Raw genomic sequence first — 26,364 nt, 5'->3', positions numbered from 1 at the left:
ATGCATCTGAGCATGAGTCAAAGTGGGAGAAGTTGATCTGAAGAGACAAGCTCCCTTAGGATTTTATTAATATCACTTCTTAAGGTTGTAACGTGTGTATGTAATACAGGATTTGTCCTTCTGTAGATATTGCACCTGATCATAAAACTAATATTCAGACCGAAATCATCTCATAAAATAAATCTTAACACCAAAAAAAATTACACTGTTCAATATCTTAACACATCCCAGCCCAGACTGAAAAGAAATGAAAAAGGCACAATAAAAACAGTGAATTCCCTCCTCCTCACATGGTCATAGGCCCCATCACAGCAGCTGTTGTAAGTATTTTGTTTTCTAACATACATCATTGTTCATACATGCACTGGAATTATGTAAGTTCTCCTGGGAGCGTGACAGAATTGTGATTGCTACACACACAGAAGCAGCCTTTCAATCTTGGTCAAAGATCATTACTGTTCATCAAGGGGTATGAGAATACAGTATGAAGTGTATATTCAACATACACACATACTACATTATCTAAGTTGAAGAACATATATATTTTTTTAATATAAAAAAAAAAGAGTGCTTAACTCCCAGTGCCATTTACCAACAAAGGTGTCCATGCACAAGTGATGTATTTATACTGTAGAAAAGAACCATTCCTCTATTCTAATATCAGGAGATAACGTAAAAGTCATTAGTTTATGGTCCATTACTCAGACATATCTAGTTGACTGGGTGAACAGTATGATCTCACTCTTTCACCCCACCCCATCCAACAGCCAATGAAGAGACAGCTCTGATAACTTTCATTCCACCAATGGGGCATCAGGGAATGTTGCCTTAAGAACAAGCATTGACCAAATTTCCCTCTGTCTCTGTTCAGCTGCTGGTCCACCACCATGATTCTCAGACCTGACTCGCCTCTGTTCCAGGACAGTTCGCTCTCAGTCCAGTTTGCGTGCACCCAGTTTAAGGGGACCTTTAGCTGCCTTTCTCTCTGCTCGTTTGGCTTCCAACTCTTTCCTTCTTTCCTCACGCTTCTTCTTGGCTAATTCAGCCTTACTGAGACCTAAAATAGAATATGGACAACACTTGTCTTCAAAAACTAATGGCACATAATAATATCACAACGCTTTATACCTTTACGCTGTATTTTCATGTTCCTGTGATCTTCACATGGAAAAATGGCTTTAGTATAAATATTCAGAGTAATGTTTCGGTAGAATTTAGGTTGTCCTGACCCCTACATAAGACAAGTAGGGGTCAAACAACATGAGAACATACTTCTCTTTTAGATCAGATCAATCATATTATTTATCAGTTTATTATTTCTAGTTTTTAGACCAGGCTGCAGTAATGTATGTTTATGCATTGATTTTATCATAGGACAAATTATTTTAATTCCAACTGAATTAAAGTTAAATCTGTAAAATAAGTATAAATGAAATATATAAGACTTTAGAACTAAAATTGCCTGCATCATTAAGTGACACTTGAATGCCTTAGTAAAGCGCCACAACAGACAGATTCTGGGTAGATTTGATTCTATTAATATTTTATATTGATCTTCATATACTGAGGAGTAGAACTGTTGTTAAAAGAATAATAGGGAAGACTTAATTATGTTTTGCTTTTTACACCTTCCTTACACTTCAGTTTTTATTGTTCTCAGGGGAGCTAGGAGTACTATAGAATTCCCTGTAATTCGAATATTGATATCTGTGCATGTAACAGTGGGTCTAATCTAAGAACTCATACAACACTGTTCAGTTGTCATGGTCTTAATGTCTATGCTGTCTGTATTTCCTTTAAAAGCTCTGTGATTGTGAAATGCAAATCCAGTACAGGAACTGGTGTAGAAAGCAGAAAATCCTGCACAAAGCAACACAGTGCTAATAATGAAACTAACCCTGATCACCATCCAAGGATTCCCAGTTCTCTGTTCCCCAGTCACCTCCAGCATTCGCTCCCCAGCCTTCATCAGACTTCTAGAAAGAAACCACGCACACAGAGCATATTCATCATTTTTCATTTCCCGTAAACATTGTCTTGCTTTCATTTCTCCATACTTCCTTTCAGTCATAATTTCCTCACCATAGCAGTAGAGGCAGAGCCGGCCCTCTGGGACATGCCGGAGAAAAGGTCAGATGTTGTCCCTTTCGCACCTGAACTGTCCCAGTTATATTCACTAGCCAGTCGCAAGGCTTCCTGTCCAGAGCTAGCACTAGCACTTTTAGGGAGAAAGGCTGAGGAACCAGATGAAGCAGTGTTCCTTGGTGTTGGGGTAAAGCTCTCTGCTAGTGCCCCATCATCTTCCCAGTCGTTGCCCCATCCCTCATCTGCTGGTGAACTCTGACCCTGACCGTCTGTATCCTTCTCATTGGACCAGCTATCATCAGCATCCCAGCCAGAGCTGCTCCAATCAGAGCTCTGCTTTTTCATGGCAACAGAGGAAGTCCGGCCCCCCTGCAGTTAAAAAACAAAACAAACAAACAAACAAACAAAAAAAAAACACCCATATATAACCAATTTGTTTTTTTTTTTTTTAAATACCTCATAGGGTCTTAAAAGAAAGTAAATAAGAATTTGACATGAGATATCCTCTGAGCCTTAGCCACACTTACTCAGTGATTGATGACATCATTCAACATTCAAAATGAATATAACAAGAACCAAAGAATGGAAATATGAGAATTGGCAGATTTCTTATTATTTTCATTTTGGTAATATTTTGTGATATCTTGTCATTTCTTTTAATACTTTTAACACAAGCTGAACAACATACATCTAAACTCTAAAGTTTAACTTACTACTGAATTAACCCATATGGATAACTTTCTTAAATTCCTTCTATGGTCATTTAAAAAAAATAAAAATAAAAATTCAGAATGTACATACACTGCCCTTCTTCTGTGTTGAAGACATAGTGGACCAATCAGAGTTCCAGTCATCTGGGTCTGTTTGTGCTTTCTCGGGGTCCTAAGAGCACACGGCACAGTGAAACAGATGAAATACACTCAGCCAATCATTTGGCAGCAGAGCAATGCATAAAGTCATAGGTCAAGAGCTTCAGTTACTGTTCACAAACATCATAATGAGGGGAAAATATGATCTCAGAGAGCTGTGGCATGGTTGCTGGTGCCGGATGGACTGGTTTGAGCTTTTCAAAAATCGCTGAACTCGTGGGATTTTTATGCACAACAAAAACATCCAATAAGCAGCAGTTCTGTGGGTGGAAACACCTTGCTGATGAGAGAGGTCAGAAGAGATGTTATCAGCCGAAGCTCTTGACATGTATCTGTATGGTTTTATGCACTGCGCGCAGCCATATGATTGTCTGATTGGATATGCATGAATGAGCAGATGTACAGATGTTTCTAATACCCCATAACTGTAAACCATAACTAAAAACTATAATGCAAGTAACTTGTGGGAGAAAGGCTACTGAATCAGTCACCTCAAGGCTTCCCCAATCCTCATCGTCCCACCGATCTCCGACCGGCTCTTCTGTCTGTTCTGTAGGATGTGTGTCCTCTGTTTGGTTAGTAGCAGTAGTGGAGGAGGAAACAGCAGTCGTGTGTACTTTTGCCTCTGAACCTGAAAAAATAGAACAAATAACCAAAGTAAATACAGAACAGAAAGCAAAAACATTCAGTGAATTAGGTCAGAGAGCAGAATATGACAGTGAAATAAAATGTCTGGACTGCAATAACACACAGTGCAGTAGCTGCTTAGTTTAAATTTTGAGTGAGTGTACTTTACCTGCTGTACTTGTGGCACTGGTAGCAGCTGCAGGTTGAGCAGGGGGGGCGTTTTCAGCTGTTGCCCCCTCAGTGCCTGCGGGAGCATTGCGGATGAGTTTGGATGTGAGAGAGGAGACTCCTGTTACCGCCCAGCCGGCCCACGTTGCTGCTGAACTACTTGCTTGTGCAGATGCAGTCACGTCCTTCTCTGAAGCAGAAGGAACACAGACCAGCATGGTTACTGAAAAGATAAAGCTAAGTGATGGCTGTTATCTGCACATGATAAAGTGGAAAAATAGAGAAGGTGATGGTTAGATATGCCATACCAATTTCAGCTAGCTTAGACGGGTCTTCAGAAACAGTCTCCAGCTTATTTAGGAAACTCTTAATGGCTTTAAATGCCTACAGGGTAATAATAATGATAAAAAAAAAAAAATCATCAGAACCTTTCTATTGCAGTGTAACTGACCATTGCAATATGAGTGCAGGACTCAATGAGAGGTGGGTCACCTGGTCTCGGACGTTCTTGTCAGGGTCCACAGTGAGTGGGCAGAGGGTGGGCAGGACGCGCATGGCACATTCACTCACACTGTAATAGTGGTGTGTGGCAGCAAAGCCCAGTACTCCTGCTGCACGTGACGCAGGAAAAGGGTCTTTAGTGGCACGGGAGAATGCTGAGGTTAACACCCGCTGACGCATCTGATCCAGATTGCAGATAGAAAAAACACCATCTGTGATATTTCTAATAGTGCTGGACCAACACTGTGGCAACTCATGAACAAATCGGTGATAACTACAACCTTATATGAACTACAACAACTACAACAATCTTATCTGGAAAAAAAAATTCTGTCCATAAAAGTTCTAGGTCAAATATATTTCGCGGTTTGTCCTGGACTCTATAAATCAGCAACTGAAAATTGCAACACAGTATGGCTGTATGATCTAATCAGCCAACGGTAATATAATGGATGTGGCCTGATTAGTGATTAATCAGTGTGCCTATCTGGACATTACTTGCATATGCAAAGATTGCCCATACAATGGTAGATTATATATGACGAGGAAGTGAAAGGAGAAGTGATGGAGAAGAAGATAAGCCTAGGAAGCCTACAGCAGAGTTGCTGAAATGAGAACAAGAGCAGAGAAGGCTAAAGTTCAACCAAATGTTTCAGTTACACTGGCTTGCACTACAAAAGAGTCTACAGAAAATGATGAGTATTGGAGAAATCTGAATTGCTTATAAAGTTGATGCAAAGATTGCTTTGCTGCTTAAAAGGTATTTATTTTGCTTGATATTATCTGGTGTGATTTTATAAAAGTTAGAAAAATGTAACCTCCCCGAATGTAACATTATAATGTAGACAGCATAGTTAGCTAGAACAACTAGCACTATATATAAGTATATTAAAGTCAGTAAAGTCTGGGGGATGTGAGTAAGTGGTTCAGAATTTAGTAAGTAAGTTACCCCAGCATTGAGATAGGGGGCGATCTTGCCCAGGCAAACGGTGGTGTTGCAGCGGATGGGACCCTGATCATCTTTTGACTGCAGCCTTGCGAAGTGACGCAACAGCTCCTGGTTCAAGTTGGCCTCGTTCAGCTTGGGAGCCAACAGAAGCATAGACTACAGAGGGGAAAACAAACATGACGTTCACATCTGATCAAACACTTTATACAAGTCCGGTAGCCTAAAATATGGAGCACTAATCTCTTCACAAGCAGTAACTTCCCTCCGGTTCACCTGATGTTACTTGATAATTAATTGCGAAGTTAAAGCACATGTTTTAGCAAGGAACATTAAACTGTACAATACTGAAGCCTTCTTAAAACTAAGTTTGGGAAGAAAAAAAAACAAAACAAAATTACTGCTTTCCTTATACAATGGATATAAAAAGTCTACACACCCCTGTTAAAATGGCAGGTTTTTCAGAACTTTTTCCACCGTCAGTGTGAAATTACAATGTATGAAAATTAAGTGAAAAACACTCAGAAACACACTACGGAAAAATAAAAAACTTACAATAACCTAGTTGCATAAGTATGCACACCTCTAAACTAGTGCTTTGTTGAAGCACGTTTTGATTATATTACACCCACTCTTTTTCCCCATTCTTCTTGCAAAAACATTCTAGATCCGTCAAATTGTGAGGGCATCTCCTGTGCGCAGCCCGCTTCAGCTCACCCCACAGATTTTTTGTTGGATTCAGGTCTGGGCTCTGGCTCGGCCATTCAGAAACATTGATCTTCTTTTGGTTAAGCCACTCCTTTATTGATTTGGATGTATGCTTTGGGTCATTGTTGTGCTGAAAGGTGAAATTCTTTTTCATCTTCAGTTTACTAGCAGACACCTGAAGGTTTTGCACTAAAATAAACTGGTATTTGTAGCTATTCATGATTCCCTCCACCTGGATAAAAGCCCCAGGTCTGGCTGAAGTAAAGCAGGCCTAAAGCATGATGCTGCCACCACCATGCCACACCATGGGTCTGGTGTTTACTGATGTGCTTTTTTTTTTTTTTTGCACCAAACATATCTTTTGGAATTATGGAATTATTACACCTATTGGAATTGGTCTCATCAGACCATAACACATTTTCCACATGTTTTTTTGGTGATTTAGTTGAGCTTGGATGTTTTTTTGTGAGAAAGTGCTTCCGTCTAGCCACGCTACCCCAGAGCCCAGACATGTGAAGAATATGAGAGATTGTTATCAAATGCATCCATGCAATCAGTACTTCAGATATTAGTTATTAGATATTCCTGCAGCTCTTTTAACGTTACCGTAGGTCTCCTGGCAGCCTCCCTGGTAAGTTTTTCTGTTGTCCTTTTATAAATTTTGGAGGTATGCCCCGTTCTTGGTAATCTCACTGTGGTGCTCCATTTTCTCTATTTTTTGACGATGGCCTTCACGGTGTTCCATAGCACATCTAACGTTTTGGAAATTCTTTTATACCCCTCTCCTGATCAATACTTTTCAACAAATAAGTCACCATGCATGCTTTGTAAGCTAACCATTTGAGGACCATGGCTTACTTTATATCTCTTGTAAGTATAAATGGCTAAAAGGCTAAAAGATGACAACCAAATGAACCAATACCTTGACTGTCTGCTCTCTGATGGCTGGATTTGTGTCTGTGAATCCGTGAACTACATGAGGAAAGATTTGGGAATTGACTGCTGCTTCATTTAAATACTGAATAAACTGCTCCATCTGTGTTAGAAAGCAAGATAACAAGAAAGAGAGAAAAAGAGACAAACTATTAACATGATTATTTAATGAGGTTGTTTATGTGCTTATGCATATATTGAGAGTTCAAAAGTTTGCATGTGAATGGTGACCTGCTGCAGAAGCCGTATCCTCATTGCACGATCAGTAGACGAAAACATCTTCACTATGACAGGGATGATCTTCTGTTGGTATTCTTCTGCAGATAAATACTTTCCCACCTGAAGCCAAACACATCACAGAGAACATTACAAATTTAGGAAGCTGTATTTTAAGGTCAGATTCTGCCTTGGGGTCAATTGTACGATTCTTATAAACTACATGCCATATGGAAAGGATTTTGTGCCAGACAGAAAAACAAATTAAGACTGACAGGAAAACGCAATACAGAAACATGATATAACAGACAGTATTGGGACAGGAGGACAATGTGCCACACTGAAAGGCCAAACCTTCACTCTTACATCATTTTATCTCTTCACTGAAAAACAAAGGAATCTCTTTTTTAACCAATTAAACATTGACTTTGCAACAAAAGTGAATGTAATACCCCATAGTATTGCAGTTCACCTTCATTAGAGGGTTGCATAGTGTCACACCGAAATGCAACCATTGCCCAATCACAGCTCTAAGCTGCAATTGGGGGCCTGATTGTAATCGGAGAGGGTCTGAAAACATCATCTTGTACATAAACACCCTTTTTAGTTTCCTATTGGTTTCCTAATTCCTACTGTAACAAACCATTAATAATCAAGCATTTTCGGCATTACTACATCAAGCAGATGTCTTCATCCATCCAAAGAGAACTGCTTATCACAACTGTCTGAAATTTCAGTATTGCACAGGCCAATATCACAATACCGATTAATAAATTATATATTTTGCAACTCTCCAACAAACAAAATTTTGACTGAAACAAAATCTGACTGAAAATACAAAAGCAAGATAAAACCCGAATTATCACAGTCACCACAAATACAAATCTAAAACTACCTTAAAAAGTGGTGTTAAGACAACGGCACCAGCATTGCCAAACTCGAAGGCTGTAAGGAGCTGAGGCAGGACTTTATGCTTGCAGAAATCTTCAGGGAAAGAATCAAGATTGTCACTCAAGTCCTGGAAAAACTGTTGTTTCTCTGCTGGCTCCTTAATCTGAACACACAGACATGTCATACTTTAAATTCAAACAAGCACTCGAAAAGCAGTCCACAACAAAATGCCCACACAATCTCACAATCTTTAGCATGGTCACTGAAAGAAACATACTTAAAAAGCAAAAAACATTGGAGGTTAATGAGTCAGCAAGCTAGTCTTGAGCTAAGGCCAAAATCACCTTGGCTTTACCCTTAGTCAGGTATATAATGCTAGCTTGCTGACATAAATCTAGCTGTAAAGTAATCGGGAAGGATGTACCAATGTATGGATCTACCTGGATCTGCTCCAGAAACAGATTACTCTCCACAAAACTGTTGCTTAGAAAGCCTCCAGGAGCGCGACAGTTCTGCAGGAAGCGGGCCGGGTTGGGCCGAGCCTTTGGGTTTGCTCCTACCAGCTCACAATAATGCGGCACTAACTGCTTTGGGATCTACCAGACAGAAAATTTGCACATGTGAAAAAAACAAACAAGGTGCTCTTCTTGTGCACCATTTCTTTATATACACGATACACACAGTGAAAGTAGAGAATACAACTTTTTTCTCTTCTCTTCAAAACAGGTCTGTCACTAATAAATTTAATTTGGGATTCTGCTAGAATCTAGCACAGACAATAGTCACGTTTACATGAACACTTTTTGTTTCAATCGGAATGAAATCAATCAGATTGATTAATCCGATCGCAGTGTTTACAAGAACGCTGAATAAAGTAATGGGGTTGATATGTGCGTTTACATGACAGAATTGGATTTGATCTCCTGACATGCGCACAGTGCACGAATACACGTTTCCCGCCGTTCCAACATGCAGATACTAGCAGCCACTCTCTTGCCATTGCTTCTTTTTTTCATTTTAAAAAGCAGACTTAACATTTGCCTATTTCAGCTGCTAATTAGAAAACGACGAGCGCGTGATGTTTTGTGCGGTACTGCGTGTATTTATCAAGCAATAAAAATGCCCCTTCCCGAGCCCAGAACAAGGCGTCTGTGGATGAGGGTCCTAAGCAAGGACTGGTGGGACAACGTCGTCTCGCACCACTTCAGAGACGAGGAGTGGAAGGAGAATTTTAGGATGACACGACAGTCATTTATGACACTATGCTCAATGGTGAAGTGGTACATGGCACCTGGTGAGGCTACAGTCAGAGCCCCAATACCGCTGACAGCCGTGCGTCATACGTCATTACGTGATTTGTACGTCATTGCACATGCGCAGAACTATCTGGTTTCATTTTCAATCCGATGAAGTGTTTATATGTCCTCTCCATCGGATTAGAAAAGGTTTAAACCACCCCTTACCATCCGAATGAAATTTTAATCAGTTTTGGCCAATTCATTCCGATTGACATGTTTACATGTGACTTTTTAAATCTGATTGTGCTTCTAGTCCAATTACGATCGGATTATTAGTGTCCATGTAAACATAGCTAATGTCTCCCCTTTCAGTCACTCTCCCTACACACATTATGCCACATTTATACCACAGAAACTCTGAGTGCTGTGTGCAATGATCTCTGTGGAGAAAATGTGCCTGAAGTGTGTAGGGTGTTGCTCAACATTTGCCACATACTGATATACATCCCTCTCACAATCTGCATCACTTTTGTTATTTTACGTAACAGTCTCGGTGCCCTGAGTGAGAAATCTTTGTGGAAACCCAGTTCTTTGGTCTCAAGAATTTTTATATACTTTAAAGATTCTATATTAAAATATACTGAAGCAATATTGTCTCAGGAAATCCTTTGTTGAATTACAAATTTGATGTATTAAGGCGACATCAGACCGAGTGGATTCTCCTCACTAACTGGAGGTATCTATAAAGGAGGGTTACTTCATCTTGATCTCATTTTATATTAACTGTTTTGAATCAGGTTTGATATAGGGAACATTTGAAAGACATATTACCTTGCCAAGAGATCGCAGAGATGAGGCACGAGGCAGAGGTCCATTAAACACCTCCCAAATTAGACAACCCAGCCTCCAGACATCTCCTGACCTGAGTAGATACAAAACGTATAAACATTTGGAAAATTATCTGTAACACACTGTCTTCCTTTTCTTGTACTGTCTATAAATGGCCTTCATTTCTGGACATCTGTTTTCATGTTCATTCCCACTTTAGCTCATAAATAAACTAAAATCATGGAAATATGGTATAAGATGTACCAATACTGTGATAATACTGTGAGTAGTGAAAAAAAAAAATGGTAGGCAGATATCAACATGTGTAATTAAAGATACATTAGCTTCCATCAATTTACTGGAGACTCCATTCTCTGTGGCACAAGATGAAAAATGCAGCTCTCATCAAGCTGGACCAGTTCCATCCAGATAAAGGACTGATGAGTGAAGCAGAACTGCACCCTTGTTTGATGGACAGATAAGATCTTTCTACTGTTCTGAAAGACTATGAAAGCTCTCGGCTTTCCCTAGCTTATTTCTGCTGGCTCACAGAAGCAGTTCTGCCAAAGTCAGCTCGTTTCTCCCTCTCAATACCCCACTCACCATTTCTCTCCTGCACTTCTGGGGCCTTCGGGTGGGTCATACTTCTCCAGGTCTGGGTTCACTACTTTGGGAGGGGGTAATGAGGAAGGTTCTCCTTGGTCTGAGATCACATGATCCAACCCTCCTAGCTTCCATTCGCCGGCTCGATCCACAAACACGGCCCAAATCCCAAGGTTATTGTGCAGGAGATGGCAGTCGTTCACCAAAAAGCTCAGTGCTTTCTGATTGGAGAGGAATGAGAAATCAGAAAAATAGGAAGCCCAAGTGACTACCAGAAAAGGCCAGACATATTATTTGCATCAGTAAATAGAAAAAGAATATATAGGAAAGTGTACCAGTGCATGTGAGAGACTTGGTTTACTCACCACAATCTGATGAAGGCCCCAAGAAATCTCCAGCTCTCCTGACCCACCCTTCTCTGCCTGAGTTTTCAAATGTGTTGCAAGTGGAGTCACCGGCTCTGTGACCAAGTACAAGCTTTTCTCCGTCTGCCATCAGACACAGGAGACAAATAACATCTTAAACATGATTATTTATTTTCACTGACTATTTGTTTAATCTTCTGCTTTAAGAGAGATTAATTTATACTACAGCACTGTTGAATGCTCAATTCTGATTAGTCAGAAGAAACAAACAAGTGTATTTGGTGATATGGTGAAGTTTTCTCCCAGGATATGGTTATTTAACACTGTGTGCAGCTGGTAATCATGAACACTTCAAAATGCCATTATATTTTAGCTCCTGGATAAAAAGGCTAGGTTGATGGATCTTCCAACAAGATTAAAAACTGCATAAAACATACAGCAACATAAACACATATGTCTGCAAGAACACAAAATTGTGTGTTTTACAATCTCAGCCTCTAGAGTTGTACCCTACACAAACCTAAAAACATAAAGTAGTATGAAATGTTGTACACAAAGAAGTGGTCCAAGATCCCTCTACAAGGTGTACTGTTTGTCAGACATTACAGGAAGAGGCTCATGGCTGTTTTTTGTCCAACATTACGGAAAGGTCTCAGGGTTGTTACTCTCTTCAGGGGAGTTTTCACTTAACATTCATTGTCAATGATCCAATAATTTTGAAACTAGTGCTTTGCAGACAAAAATGTATTACTTTTAAGTTTAAAAACCATTGTGTTTAAATAAAACTACATAGCACCCCATATCACCAGTTTATTTTTGAACTTCAATTTGAAGAAGAAAGCCAAATGTAAAAATGCTCTTCATTTCTTCTTGAGACTTATTACATCAAATACATAATGCAAACAGCAAGTGTGAGATTACAGGAAGAACAATAAACTGCACTGGCTGAACTTCCTATTATGCTGGATGAGTCAGCACTGCTGTATGTTCTCCCCATCTGCCTCCATCAGTCCTCACCTCCAGTCCATCCACATAAGCCAGGATGTTGGGATGCCGCAGTGTCTTCATGCGCTTGAATGCTGCCTTGGCCAGCTGTGTCTGCTCCTCTGTACCCTGGGCCACCTCATACAAAAACACAGACACCGGCTCCCCGGTTGTCTACAGAGCAAATGCACAGAAAGTCAAAATTCAACCATATGGACAACTTCAGAGAGTAAACTATGCTGATACCCAAAACTGATCTGACATGGACGTTCTCATGGTCCTCTCTTCACATGCCATATCTGTGTTTATCAGTCTACATGTATCGGAACTAAATTTGCAAGTCAATCAAATTGTGAAATACATGAAATCCAGTGTGCTACCAGTTCAGTATTTCAGGTGCTCAGTATCAGTATATATCAGTACGAGTATCAGACTGAGAGAACTGAATAAGTAAGCAGTTACACAGCTGCTTTGGAGCAATTAAAACACATCTGACACACAAAGATAACTTTAATTAATGCCTTAATTAATATTTTCAATGGTGCAGCCAATGACCCTGACCAAGGCAAAGCAGCTAGTGAAGATGAACGAAGGAGTGAATGAATGTGTAAAATGTAATGAATACAGGCTCCATAGTGCTTTTTCATTTAATATGGCATAGTACTGACCATCAATCAATAACTGAATATTTTCCTGTAACTCCTAACTAAAATGGGCAAAAGATAAACAGCTTGTCATCTGTTAGATTTACTTTTACAGAGACATATAAATTAACTCAATTATTTATTCATTTAGCATAAAAGATAACTATCTCTATGTATTTTTAAAGGCTAGTAAAGACTACCAGGATTCACAGCTTCAGGCGTTGACAGTTTGTCTCGACTGAGACATTGTGATAGCGATCTAGAAAAAGATTATATTTACGATAATACAGTCAGCTGCATATAAGCACTGAATATTGGACAATTTTTTCACTGCGGAGAAAAAATATACGGCATCATTACTAATGCTAGCTAGCTAATCCAGCTAACAGCTAGTCTCGCTGCCACTGTGGACCGACTGACGTGGCGAAGATGCTAGCTTACTAAGCTAACTACGTGGCTGTTTACAAAATATGTTTAAGACGGTTTCACGTCAAAACGTTTCGATATCAAGCGCTTTCATATAAGAGAAAAATATATAAACGGCAAATATATACGACATAAGCAGACAAGAAGAATAAGCAGTCACGTCGTTCGAGCCTCTGTTTCTGATAATGGAGCGCTGACTAACGTGAATGCTAACCGGCTAGCTCCGTAACTCTAGCCCGAGGATGCAGATCGCGGCCTGTTATTGTCAAAGGGAACAGCACAGCGTTTTTAACCACAGGCTCTCTATATCTTACCTTGCGTTTCCCACGATGAAGAGTCCATATACCCGTTTTATCTTGGTTGTCTGGTAAAATTTCATAGTTGAAGTCTTTAACGGGATCCCTCGCAAAGAAAGACCACATCTTTCAATCGTTTGATGTGCATTAAACACCGGTAAGAGCAGCGCTAGTAGCCGCTGTAACGCCGGAGCGAGGAAAGTGTAATCCCCGCAAGAGGGAGCCGTTTACCGCCAACACGCTTCCACGCCGGGAAATGGGGGAATACAAACAGCGTGAATTTAGATTGTTGTTTAAAATGAAATTAGATTATAGTTTTTGAATTTCTACTTCATGATACACTTCTGAAATCCTTAAAAAGCTGACTATCTACTTGTGAAGAAACGTTTATCCACCATCCTCTGTACCGCTTATCTTACACAGGGTCGCCGGGAGCCTGGAGCCTATCCCAGGGAACACCCTGGACGGGCCCCTGCAGAGCACAATCTCACACACATTACAATTGACAATTTGTCAGTTGACAATTTGGAACTGCCAATCACCCTACAACGCATGTCTTTGGACTGGGGGAGGAAACCGGAGTACCCTGATGAAACCCCCGAAGCATGGGGAGAACATGCAAGCTCCGCGCGCGCACACACACACACACACACACACACAGGGGGGAGGCGGGAATCGAACCCCCAGCCCTGGGGGTGCGAGGCAAACTAAGCCACCATGTCCCCTAGGACATGTTTATATGATATTGGAGCGAAGCATGGATGGCTTACCCTTTTTTTTGAAAACCATTTTTATTGACGTTTGGTAATTTAGGACATTTTCATTGGTTCAGGGGCCCGTTCTTCGTACGTCGCTAACTCAGTTAGCTGGATTTGATTGTTGACGATTTGGCATGATCTTGGATTATTCGGTTCTTCGACGCTCATCCTGAAGTTGTTGTCGTAGCAACGGGTCGGTAATCTTAAACCTGCTCGGGAGCAGGCTTATTCCATGTAAACAGGATTAGATCGCGGCTTTCTAAGCGGAGGTGATAGGGGAAGTCTGCTGCAGCCATGTCTTGCCCGTTTTTACGAGAGCAACCTGTTGCGGAAGGTGCGAGGATAATTCACAGAGCTTTTAGAATTAATCGCGTTTACATAATTAATTTGTGGGAACATAATATTAAAAGTTGGACTCGTTGGAGTAGGGCTCTAACAACAGCACAAGCTGTGTGCATCGCGTCGAGATTCTCTGCGAGTGGCACTTTCCTTTACATTACCGGAGATGCGGAGAACTTGTATATGTCTACAACACTACACATACAGTACAGTATATATACAGTATATGTAGTTAATATTACCATTTTGTAGAATAGTCTTGTATTTCACCTTTACTTGTTCCCAAGTTGTAGTGGGTCCCGTGGTGGCTCTAATATAAAAGATTAAAGTAATTGTGAAAATGTAAAAAAAAAAAAAAAAAAAAAAAAAAAGTACATAATATATACTGTAATAAGTGATAAAAACATCGAGCACCGTCACTACTTATGCATTTAATTTATCTGCAACTTTTTGCCAACCCTCTCTCCTGTCTTTTGCAGCCTTTCAGGTGTTCCCTGACGTTTTTATTAAATTTAGAAACTTGCCATAATCCTCCATTAAGAGTTCTTGTTGTCACTGAGAAAAAGTGGGCGTGGTCTTTGGCTATTGTGGGCAACCAATAGCAGCGCTGCTGATCAGTGTTTCTACTATCGATACATAGCCCCTTTTAAACCAGCGCATGAACGCGCAATGATCTCAGATAACTCAAGCCAGCCATACTAATCATCAGCAACAGGTGTGTTCGAAGAACCGAATTAGCCAGATAATGATTAGCTGGATCACATAATCTCGGATGTGTCTTTTGATCTCGGATGTAATAAGCGACGTACGAAGAACGGGCCCCAGGTCTTTAGTTTCCTCTTCAATGACATGTTTAAAACATTCTTTATTTGTAGCTTATTGACACCAATCAAATGTCAGTAACAGCATTTGAAAATAATCTTCTACAAATTCATCACTATACTTATTAGCATAAGTAACATTTTATAATCTATTTCTTACTGCAATAACAACAGTAACAGGGTTTAGAAAACCTTCAGTATTTTCCAAATTTATAACTCATGTGTTCTAAAATTTAATATGAAAATATTAAGTACAATTCACAGTAGAAAACCATCACTACAAGGTAATATTACAGAATTTATCTCTTGCAGTAGCAGCATCAGGATTAATAAAAATCATATGAACACAGTAGATAAGTGCATACTATTTTTTATTTTTTTTTGCTTGTACTCTCTCTCCCTCTGTCTCCTTGGTACCATTCTGCTTCGAATTAAATACATCACAGTCGTGTTGGGCTATAGGAGTAGAATAATTTTAGTGTTTTATTTCACCAGAAAGCCCTTTTATGACTGTTCCAGTTAACCTGAAACATGCTGTACCATGGTTGGTAATTTCAGACATCTCAAAAATGATTAATTTATAATCATATGTATATGATTTAGACTATCATGCTTATTTTGTAATAGTAGTACATCTTATATACATCATAAATGTGTAATATATTAATCATTACAATTTTATAATGTTATATATATAAAAAAAAAACTAGTTAAAGTATGTAATTTTTCTTACTTCAGACTTTGTGGTTAACTTCCTGTTTGATGCTGACCTCACTCCCTTGTATCATCTCACATGAATTAAGTCTTGTTATTTCTATCAAACACTTCCACTGCAAAGAATTAAACATAATTCCTAAACTTAGTACAAGTTTTAACTTTCACTTCACTTGTCAGTACAGAAAATAAATTAGTCATGTCCCAGTATACCTGAATTCATCCTACTTTTCTTTGCACTGTTAGAAATACAAACACTTTTGTCAGCTTTAGAAATGTGTGTACAAATCTCTTGAGGGAAAACAGTTGTAGTTTAAGATTAGTTTAGAAGATTTAAAATCCAGAGTCACTGTATTAAAATCATGCTGTCATTTCTAGAAAAGAAATAAATTCGTTGTTGTCCCCAGTAGAACTTGACCCAATGATTTCCATTAAATCTTTTCCCAACAGGAAGTAATGGCTTTAATTGTTGTTTATATTATTAGATTTAACAGATTATCTACAGAACATGTTCAAATATTAGGACAAATAGAACAAATAATAGGACAAATATTACAGTAATTGAGGTAAGCAGCTATCTATTAGCAAACATCCTATTGACATACTGTAGATAATTTTATTTGAATGTGCCTTGGGGATAATAACCAAGGTCAACATGTATGAACCATCAGGCAGTTTGCCATAAACAGTCAAGATTCAGAGGGAGCTTAAAAATATCACAAAAGACGACTGTAAAATTGAAATATTGGGCATTTCACATGTGGATTAAATAGTTATATACCATCAAATCTGTCACAAGTCACCTGTTAAACTATTACACCTTTACATTGTAAATGTAGCAACATATGGAGTACATAACACCAATAAGCATTGAAAAAGGCAAGTAAAATTCTTAGAGCTTCAACAAAAAAGCAGTCAGTTAAAGGAGTAGAGGTAAGAAAAATAAAACAAAGGTAAAATACACAATAAAACAGGAGGTACACAGTATGTTATATGCTTAAAATAGAAGTATTTACTGCACTGGGCAGTATAATCTCTGCTATATCTGACAATAGCAGAGAGTAGTGCATGTGAACAATAAAATTGTGTGCATTGTAGTATACATATGTAAACAGTTGGGCAGGTAAGGAAAATGTTGAGTGCAGTTGTGTAGTGCAGTCTATACACTACAATACAAAGGAAATGTGCAATGTGTGGTTAATTCAGGAGTCTGATGACCTACTGGAAGAAACAGTCTCAGGGACAGCTAGCAAATCCCAGTATTGCAGTACCATCTGCCAGAAGAGAAAGTATGATTTTTGATAAACAGGGAAGGGATCCACAGCATAAGAGCAACAAAAAGCAGCAGAGGGAAACGTGTTCACATCATAATCCGGTATTGTCAGCTATGTGATTGGACACTGTAGAATCAAATGGTAGAGTGGAACAAACCTGTATGCATGAGGAATAGAAACAATATTCATTGGACTTCATCTCTGTACATCTTACATCAAATCTTGCACTGGAGCATCCCAAGTACAGTAGAGCTCAGGTTGTACCAGTATTGACATTGGAAGGCAAAAATCAGAATTTTAAGTTATTCTATACTGAAACAGTGTAAAAACACTAACTTGACATGGAGGTGGTTGTATTCTAGATTTAGACACGTGTTGTCATAAGATTTATTTTATTTATTTTTTGTAAGTGGCTTACAGGCATGTCATCTATTTATTGGGTACACCTACCTCGTACATGCACTCGGACAATATATAGTGTCCTTGGAATGCATACAATTACTAACAGCCTGTCCAATACTAATATGAACAATGACCTGTATCTGCATGACTTCATGCATTGCACTGTTGTCTGATTGGACAATTCCATGAATGAGCATAGGTACAGGCACTATTAAAGTGGCCAGTGAGTACAAACCCATAAGATCCCCAGAATCCTTCCTTACCTTGATAACTAGGTTTCAATAATCAGACACCAGCACATGGGGAATTTTTGAGGGGCTTCAAAGGCCATTACAATCATGTTTTAACTGAGCCCTGTCCAAAATTAAACACTTCCAAAATCATATGATTTTATGCCTTTATTGGTTGGTTGTAAGATTGTGACAGGACTGGTCATCCTGATGTTTAGCTTCTCCTCCAAGTGGTAATGCTCAACACTACATGTCCAATCACAACGTCAAGTTTAAAGACACATGACTGGTACTTGACCTTTTGAAATGACAGTAATTACTGACTGGACTCAACATTAGACTTTCATTTCTTCATGCTTATAGTTTAATCTGTGCTACTGACTTTTCCCACTTATTTCTGTAAGCTACAAGAATGAGGTTAAGATCAGCAGAACAGCAGTTTGAAAAGCAAAGACACCGCAGGGAATTGAACCCCGTCCCAGAAAAACCAGGAGTGCCACCACCGGAGTCTTTTGCTTTTTTTTTTTTTCCTTTTGAGGCTAAAAAGCAAAACCTGAAGGAACAAGATTGTTCCCTCAGGAAAAGAAAAACCTCACAACTGCTGCTCTACAATATTCAGGCCTTTCCTCACTGGCTTTTCTTTTTGCCTGAAACTACACAGAAGACGAAAGATTTCCCCATCCCCACACAATCCCTTTACATTTGCAGAATGAAAAGCAGATAAATCACTCAGGTCGTGCTCTAAAAGTTCACTTTAAAAATGCAAACTGGATTTCTGACCAACAAAGTTTAACAAGGCTGCTGTTCTTTTTGGTCAATCACCATGTTCGTTCCAATGTCAACATCTGAAATGACAAAAGAACACATGTTTATACCCCCCCAAACCCCAACTAATGCTATAATTGAATTGAGTGATTACCACCATTCAATCCTCCTGGTCTTGATGCTGGACAAGTTACACGTGGCTGATACAGTATGATGTGACTCAACCTTGGTGCTTGACTGTGCTTTTCCTGTAACTAGACACAAGTTGCAGGTTGTCCCTTCCCAAACAAGCCCCCAGAACCTTTTGGAATTTTTTTTTTTTAATGAATCAATCTTAATAGTTTAATCAAACTTATCAACTTCTCCAGTGAAGCCTTAATCACGTTCCGACCGCCACAATGCTGTGAGCTGCAACAAAGAAAAAAAAAAAAGCAGAGATTATGCACCCCCCCTCCCCCCCCCCCCCACAAGACAAATTTCAATCATGTAACTGTATCCACCTATCTAATAAATCCAAAAATGTACAAGGTATTACAACTGCTGCAGACAGTTGGGACAACTCCAGATTGCAGGGACGTTTCAACTCAAGCCCACACTCATCCATCCACTCAACGTTACTGGACAGTTGCAAAATTAGTAGAGCCAAGATAATGCATCTGCAAGAGAGAGAGAAAATGTTGCCCCACCCCTCTACCCTCCCCATCAACCCAAAACAGCTACACTTTCAGATGTACCACCTTCAACATTAAGTGAATTTAAAATTATGTTTATGTAGTGCAAAGCTGGTGTGCATGCAATTACAATTTAAGGCTACACATACCCATGAAATTATAACCATGTTTACTTAACTCCATTATCAGGTAGCAGCAGAGTGATGCTCAAATAGCAGCAAGACAAGCCTCAGGTTGATCAGAGAGTGACTGGATACCCCAGTGCTCCATCAAAGTTAGGGCTGTCCAAGGCGGCACACTCTAGACAAATTTTGCCCCCTAAGCAAAATTAACCTGAGAGAATGGAGGGGAAACAAGAGAGGAAGACGCGCACACACTGACACACAGCACGCAGAGAATGTTGACGGAGGCCTTCAGAGGTTTGGACTAAGCTCTCAAGCGGACAGGAGGTAGGATCGCCATTCAGTGAGGACACTCATTGACCACAGACAGCTCCCACAGACGGCTAGGCATTCGGATGCAGTTATGAATCAAGTCGACAGACGAGTGATCTGGAACAAAGAGGCTTCTACACATACACATTTCCACCACACTGATTGCAATACAAAACAAAACAAAAAAAAAAAGCCAAGCAATTTGGGTCACCATTAAGGCTTAAAGAATATACTTAAGCATGTGAATGTTATTCAAGTTAGCCATTTTAAGAAAAGTTTAAGTTAGCAGACACCTGGTTTCTACACGCTCCACATGACCCCGCATCTAGTTTGCGTTGTACAACTGGTACGATTTCTGCAGAAGAAACAGAAATAGAGAGCCCCCTCCCCATCCCACACTTATAGATTCTCATACACTGCTCAAGTACACATGTTGACTAGTATAAGCTGCACAGTTGCACAGCTCATCTCAGCCACTTTAAATTTAGAGTCTGTAGTGCAGTTGCACAACAGCTGGGAATCATTTGCTCTACATTTGCAAAGCAAAGGTTTTTTTTTTTTTTATAAAATGGATCAACACCCATACAGTTGCACAGATGTAATGGCTGAGCAATTTAATAAAGTTTTGCCTCAGTTATAGTCGTTCTGCTGGTTGGAATTCAAGGGAGCGGATGAATCCTGGACATGCTATTTCCTGGATAGATGGCATTCTTCAAGGGCTTTACGATTCTGAAAGACCAAAAGGCAAAAAACAGAGACCCCATGCCCATCCCTCACAGCATTCAAAATAATATTTTGAAATGCTTGCAAAGAGTAATCAGAATTGTGCCAGTTCCTTTTAAAAGGAAGCTAGGCCATATCAAACTTGCAATTAAGAAAAAAATAACTCGTAACCACTGAGCAATTTTACATCAAGCAAAATTCAGTAAACTGAATTTGGACATTTTTGCCTTTTCACATGGACTTCCCATAAAGCAGTAGGACTGGATTTTTGCTGCCTTCCTTTCCACCTTGAAAAGAGTTGCCATCAAGCCCTGGGATCATCCCGTGCTCTAAAGCGCCAAGCTCAACATTCACACCTGAAAAAGCACAAGAAATACCCAAGACAAGCCCCCCAAAACACCAAGAAAAATGCATACTAGTGTTTCAATCACAACACTATGAATTTATTAACCAAGAATGTAATTTACAGAATTCAAGCATTCACACAAGAAACTGACAATTACCAAGTACAATGAATGTTAAGTATATGAGCCACATTGAGACTTTACAAGGCCAAAAGAGGCTGACAAATGCAAGAGCAAACCTTGATGCACAATGTGTTAGAGTGTGATCTTCAGGAGATCTTGAGCATGAAAAGCACTTGGACACGGCACACTGAAAAAGGGGGGAGAAAAGCCTACAACCAACCCCACCCATTTAAACAACCCAAACAAATACAAAACTACTACTACAATCACTAATGTATGTCAATTAAACCAAAATTAATTTTCATTTACAGAAATACCAATTACTTGCCGTTTGAACAGGTAAAATTCACGCTGAGCCTGTATTCATCAGCTTTGCTCCTTGCGAGGGGGAATAGTTAGCAGCTGAACCACTGGTTTTGAGGGGTTGGGTCACTAAATCTGCAAGAGTCACAATTAAGCAGTCCCCGGCCCCATTACCCCACGACTCAATATCCATGAACGGAATGGGTACACATTCAACACAATCCTGACAATGTGCCATCTTACGAAACGACTTGTATTTCTTTGCCGCCTTTGGGTTCCTTCCTTCGTCTCATGCCTTGGGCTAGCTGCCTTGAAGGGTCACATCCACAGACTGCAGGTTCCTTCCCCATACAGTGTTATTCACAGTTCTCTAACTAAGCCTCTCTGAAAAGCTGCAAAGGCTAGGAAGAGATTTCAGTTAACGCACCCCCCCTCCACCCCCCAAAACAATTACATCCCAAATACACAAAGATGTGTACAAAAAAATGAATAAAATTGTCTGGCAAAGTATGAAGAGAGACAGAAAGCCAATATATAGTACCTTACTAAATCCAACCAAAGCAGAGGATTCACTTGTGTCCTTACACCATTACTTTGTTGCATACAAGCTTAGAACACTGGTTTGTGCTACAGCAAGGGATGCCTTTGGCGCTATTGCTTTAAGAGATTGGGCCTGTGGAAGAAAAAACTCAAACGCAGTTGCCCCGCCCCATTTCCCACAAAAGACCAAAGACGCAATACAATGTTCTTATGTTACAATAAATGACTATAGACTGCATTTGCAAAGTCTACATCAAAATTCTACAAGGGAATAGTTACTCCCTTTTAATTATACGCGCTTTCAAAGTTTTTTGGGGTTTTTTTTTTTAATCATGCATAAACTTAGGGAGATCAAGTTTACCAGCAAACGATACACAATGGCCTCAGCACTGAAAACACGAAGAATATAGATGTGACTGGAGTAGCAGACGATGTGTAGCAGTGTAGCGACGCAGAGGAACTTCAACTCCAAACAACCCTTCACGTAGCTTGCACCTTGGATCAGACCTATTGGATTGTAAGGACAGAGACGCCTTTTCTCCCAGGAGACTACATCTGAACGGCGCATGGGTGCATCGTTGATTACTGGCACTCATCTCGGCAGAAACCCAACTTGATCAACAACAGGGCGGCTCACACACTGATGGTGAATTTCACACACTCATACACCTCGTCTGGAAAGAAAGAACAAAGCTTTGCGAGCAAGTGCATTCTACAAAAACCTGAAGGAGAAAAAAGCTTGAATTCTAAATTTGTACAGATACCTATACCCTTTATACAAACCAAACTCCCTCTTCTAATGGCTTTAAGATGCTATGTAGATGACCCTGCACCTCCCTCTCCCTCCCTCAGCGCTGTATCTGCTGTCATTGGCTTCGTCTGGTCTAGACCGGCTGTGCTCCCTCTTGTGGCCGCCTGTGATGCTGTCGCTACTCTGTCTTGATCTCTTTTCCTCTCTGGACCACCGCCTTGCCCCTCTTCTCTTCCCCGCTCGCCTCTTCTCCAACCTGGCCTGAGCTCTCCTGATCCTCGCCTGGCTCTCGTCTGGTCCTCACGCCTCCCTCTGATCCCGAGATCTTCTTTCCGTGGTTACAGCTAATTGGCTAAGTCCTTAGTATAAACTCAGTCCATTCAGCCAAATTATAAAAAAAAAAAAAAAAAAAGAAAAACAAACTTGTAGCCGCCAACAGACATTGCGGGGAAAAAAATCAGGATTGACGATCTATCAGCAGTCCTTTTTTCCTTTTGACAAACTCTAATATAATGCCCATCGAAAACTAATAGCTTCTACTGCATATTCACATTGTTTATTTCCAAAAAAATCCCAAAATAAAAAATTCAAATCAATTGGCAAAATAGCCTTTTTTTGAAGCGTAATTACGCTCACGTTAGCAAATTGGCTAAAATGATCTTGGTTTTAACAGAGACTGAAGACACTAGTCATGAAGTAACGTCAACAGGTTTTTACAAATGACTCGTATAAAAATTGTAGAAAACAGAACATGTCGTTACAAGTTCTCAACAAGCTAACCAGCAACTGGCACAAACAGCTTGCTTTAAAAATAGCTCGTCTTTAACGGCGGCCATTTTGCTGTTTAACAGCTGCGCCATTTTGTCTACGCCACAAACTCGCTAGTTGCGCAGTTTGACCTGGAGCTTTCTTGCTCCTATCTCTAGCCTCATGTAATCTCCACTATATTATTAACGTCTATATTAATAACTATGTTTACTGGAGTTAATAAAACAACTCTCTTATCCATAATTTGTTCCATAGTTGAAAATTAAAAAGTAAAATAAACCTACTCAGTGCGTATACCAAATTATCGTTAGCCAAAAAATATCTAAAAAGATACTATGTAATGAAATACAAAAATTGCGTTTAAACCTCTTCAGTTGCTTGAGTAGTCAAGTACTGTTAGAAAAGACAAATCGTAAACTAGACCTTCTTCAAAATAAAGGAATTTCATAAAATGCCCAACTACAATCAAAGAAAGTAAAAAAAAAAAGACGGAAGACAACTATAACTGACGAACTTCACTAAAATACACAATAAAATCAACCGCAAACACAAAGACGAAAGTCAAACCAATGCCGTTCCTATGACCGGCAAGACCACAGCACCTCTCAACCGCACCGCCCACGAGTGGCATGAGAACGATTTCGCTCTTCTTTATATACTAACGCGACTCGGCTCGTCACAAGGAAAATCCTTCCGCCGTATTGCAAAAAGTAGTTCCACTGCGACGCTTCTTTGGCTAATTACATTATTATTGTAATGAATCTGAGAGGTTACATCTTTATAAGAAGCATATGAAGAAGACAATCATAGTAACTGAAAACTGTTTCTTCTTTGTACGAAATTAAATAACATAACAAAAAGTTCGGAATGCTGGATATAGGCCAACTGAGTGTCTTGGCATTGAGAATTATTGCATTCGTAAGTGCTAATAGCCGAGAGGTTTAGAATTTTCAAATGTATGTTAGAAAGCTAAAAAGCGTTTTATAAGAAATAAAGGGGCTTTTTGTTGGAAAGTACATAAAACGATGACTAATGCTACTAACTCTGGTGATTTTCCAAACAGCAATTACGTCACATGCGCAGTGCAGCTGTTCAGAGGTAAAGAGACCTAGCTCAGTCCGGTTTAAACCGGTTTGTGTGACCGGATCTACTTTGCATTTTACTGCATTGCATCAGTGCGCGTGCGCAGGGCATTTAAACAAAAACAAGTTTGTCTTAGTTCAGAAAGTGGAAGAATGTTCTGGCAAAATCCGGGCTGATTAAATAAAAGATTCCTCAAATAACTGTCGTTACCTATATCGTTGTATTCTTATTGGAACGTAAATCTTGAGTCATTATCAATCCTAAAACATTCAGGGGTTAGAGAACTAAAAATAAACACATGTCATTACGCCAGTAGCTACGTGCACAAAACAATAAATAATGCACCATGTATTCACGTTAGGCAATGGGTTACTGTAATTACACAACATATGCCTCATATCTGTATCCATACGTTGTTTTTGGCCACGTCATGTTTTTGTCACGTACAACACGTATCCCCCGTTCAGGAGCAGTATTTGGAGCGTGGGGGTGGGTGTCACACACGACTGACTCGATTCCAGAAAATTTAGAGTCGATTCCGGTTTTCTTAATAATAATAATAATAATAATAATAATAACCTTTATTTAACCAGGTAAGTCAATTGAGAACCAGTTCTCATTTACAGTGACGACCTGCTTTCTTTCAAAGGTTTAAGAAACAATGGAGTCGATTCAAAGAGTCAGTTTCATACAATGATTTATTGCTAGTCCGATTCTGAAACAACAGCACAGCCAAGTCAGAAAATGCATTTCTTTTAACTCAGAAGTCTGGGCATTTTTCTCCAGAATTAAGTCGTGATTTTGTATATATTTATACAAGAAAGCTTCATCTGTCGTTTGACACGAAGAAATAAGAATCAAAACAGGAAATTACTCTCCTAAGCATCAAAACAGAACATTAGACAGAACAACAAAATAGAAAAATAGAACAATTTTAAAAAATAAATAATGAGCACTCAGTCCACGAACCAGTCGACACTGGAATCGACACCAGGGTAGAATCTTCCTGCTGAAAAAACAATAGAAACCATCACAGAAATTCTAATGGTTTCCCCTACACATACCATTACAAACCATTAAAACCATTACCATTACCATTATTGGTCCTTGTATTACTCCATTACTTGTGGTTGTATCCACTAGACATAACATTCCACCAATACAAGGCAACAAATTACCAGTAGAGAATCAGCTCCTTTTAAGAATAACCCCAATCTTTAGGGTCACAAAGTACTGCAATCAGGTATTTCTCATTTTACTTCTTGTAATAATGTGCCCATGTATTTTTATTAATCACCATCTACTTTAGTTAACTTAACTACCAGGCCATAGTAGTGGAACTGAAGTGGAACTATTTATCAAAGCACATAGCAATGGGGTGTGCAATTTGGGACATGATCAACCTTTTGGCCATCATGGTTTAACTGAGGACATGAACAGTTAAGTTACAGTGTAAATCTGGGTGTTTTTTTTCCTCCCACGTGTAAAAGAACATGAAACTGTGGTAGTTCCATGTGCCAGAAAGTTCCATACTCATTTAACGTGACTTAATTCCTTTACCCACAAGAGGGCACAAAAAGCATAGTGTTGAATGACAAGATTATTCTTTTCATGCCACATCACATTGCCATATAATAGGGGCACAGTACACTATACATTTTATTATTAAGAAGTCAGGTTTGAAAGATGGGCTCATGTTTTTTAAAAGCAGATCAGAATCCATACATCTTTAAAGTCTGGCAGCATAGCTTGATCATCAACATTTGAATCAGTGAGTGTGGTAATCACTTCAGGAGGTTAATTACTGACCATTTGCACCTTCTCTGCCAAGGCATGCAAAGGGACAAAGGCAGAAGAACTTGCATTGTCTGAAAGTAAGTGACAGTAGTGTCTAGTTTCAATATCTCTTCAATTGTTTTGTTTTTGCATTTTTTTAAGTGGATGTAAGTGTACCCGTGGTGAAGGCATAACATTACCCAAGGATCACAGTGTA

General features: G+C 39.5%; 1 protein-coding gene and 1 long non-coding RNA gene across 2 annotated transcripts; both read right to left on the bottom strand.

The window, feature by feature from the left end:
• Window positions 1-32: 32 nt before the first annotated feature.
• Window positions 33-13,929, bottom strand: scyl1 (SCY1-like, kinase-like 1). The gene is made up of 18 exons (XM_026918348.3): window positions 13,347-13,929; window positions 11,996-12,136; window positions 10,979-11,101; window positions 10,614-10,834; window positions 10,014-10,104; window positions 8,385-8,540; window positions 7,949-8,107; window positions 7,069-7,176; window positions 6,827-6,940; window positions 5,200-5,355; window positions 4,242-4,430; window positions 4,058-4,133; window positions 3,751-3,939; window positions 3,446-3,585; window positions 2,887-2,967; window positions 2,083-2,454; window positions 1,898-1,976; window positions 33-1,057 (listed from the first exon to the last, which is right to left on the bottom strand). Exons 1-18 carry the CDS (start codon window positions 13,452-13,454, stop codon window positions 933-935), a joined length of 2,628 nt encoding a protein of 875 aa, XP_026774149.3. The 5' UTR covers window positions 13,455-13,929; the 3' UTR covers window positions 33-932.
• A 6,951-nt stretch (window positions 13,930-20,880) lies between these two features.
• LOC128318649 (uncharacterized) lies at window positions 20,881-26,344 on the bottom strand. The gene is made up of 2 exons (XR_008302082.1): window positions 25,467-26,344; window positions 20,881-25,380 (listed from the first exon to the last, which is right to left on the bottom strand). It is a non-coding gene; the product is annotated as an uncharacterized LOC128318649 (long non-coding RNA).
• Window positions 26,345-26,364: the final 20 nt, after the last annotated feature.

This window comes from Pangasianodon hypophthalmus, chromosome 7, assembly GCF_027358585.1.
Source record: "Pangasianodon hypophthalmus isolate fPanHyp1 chromosome 7, fPanHyp1.pri, whole genome shotgun sequence".
NCBI classification, from domain to species: domain Eukaryota; kingdom Metazoa; phylum Chordata; class Actinopteri; order Siluriformes; family Pangasiidae; genus Pangasianodon; species Pangasianodon hypophthalmus.
This window is presented reverse-complemented; position numbering and strand designations above follow the sequence as displayed.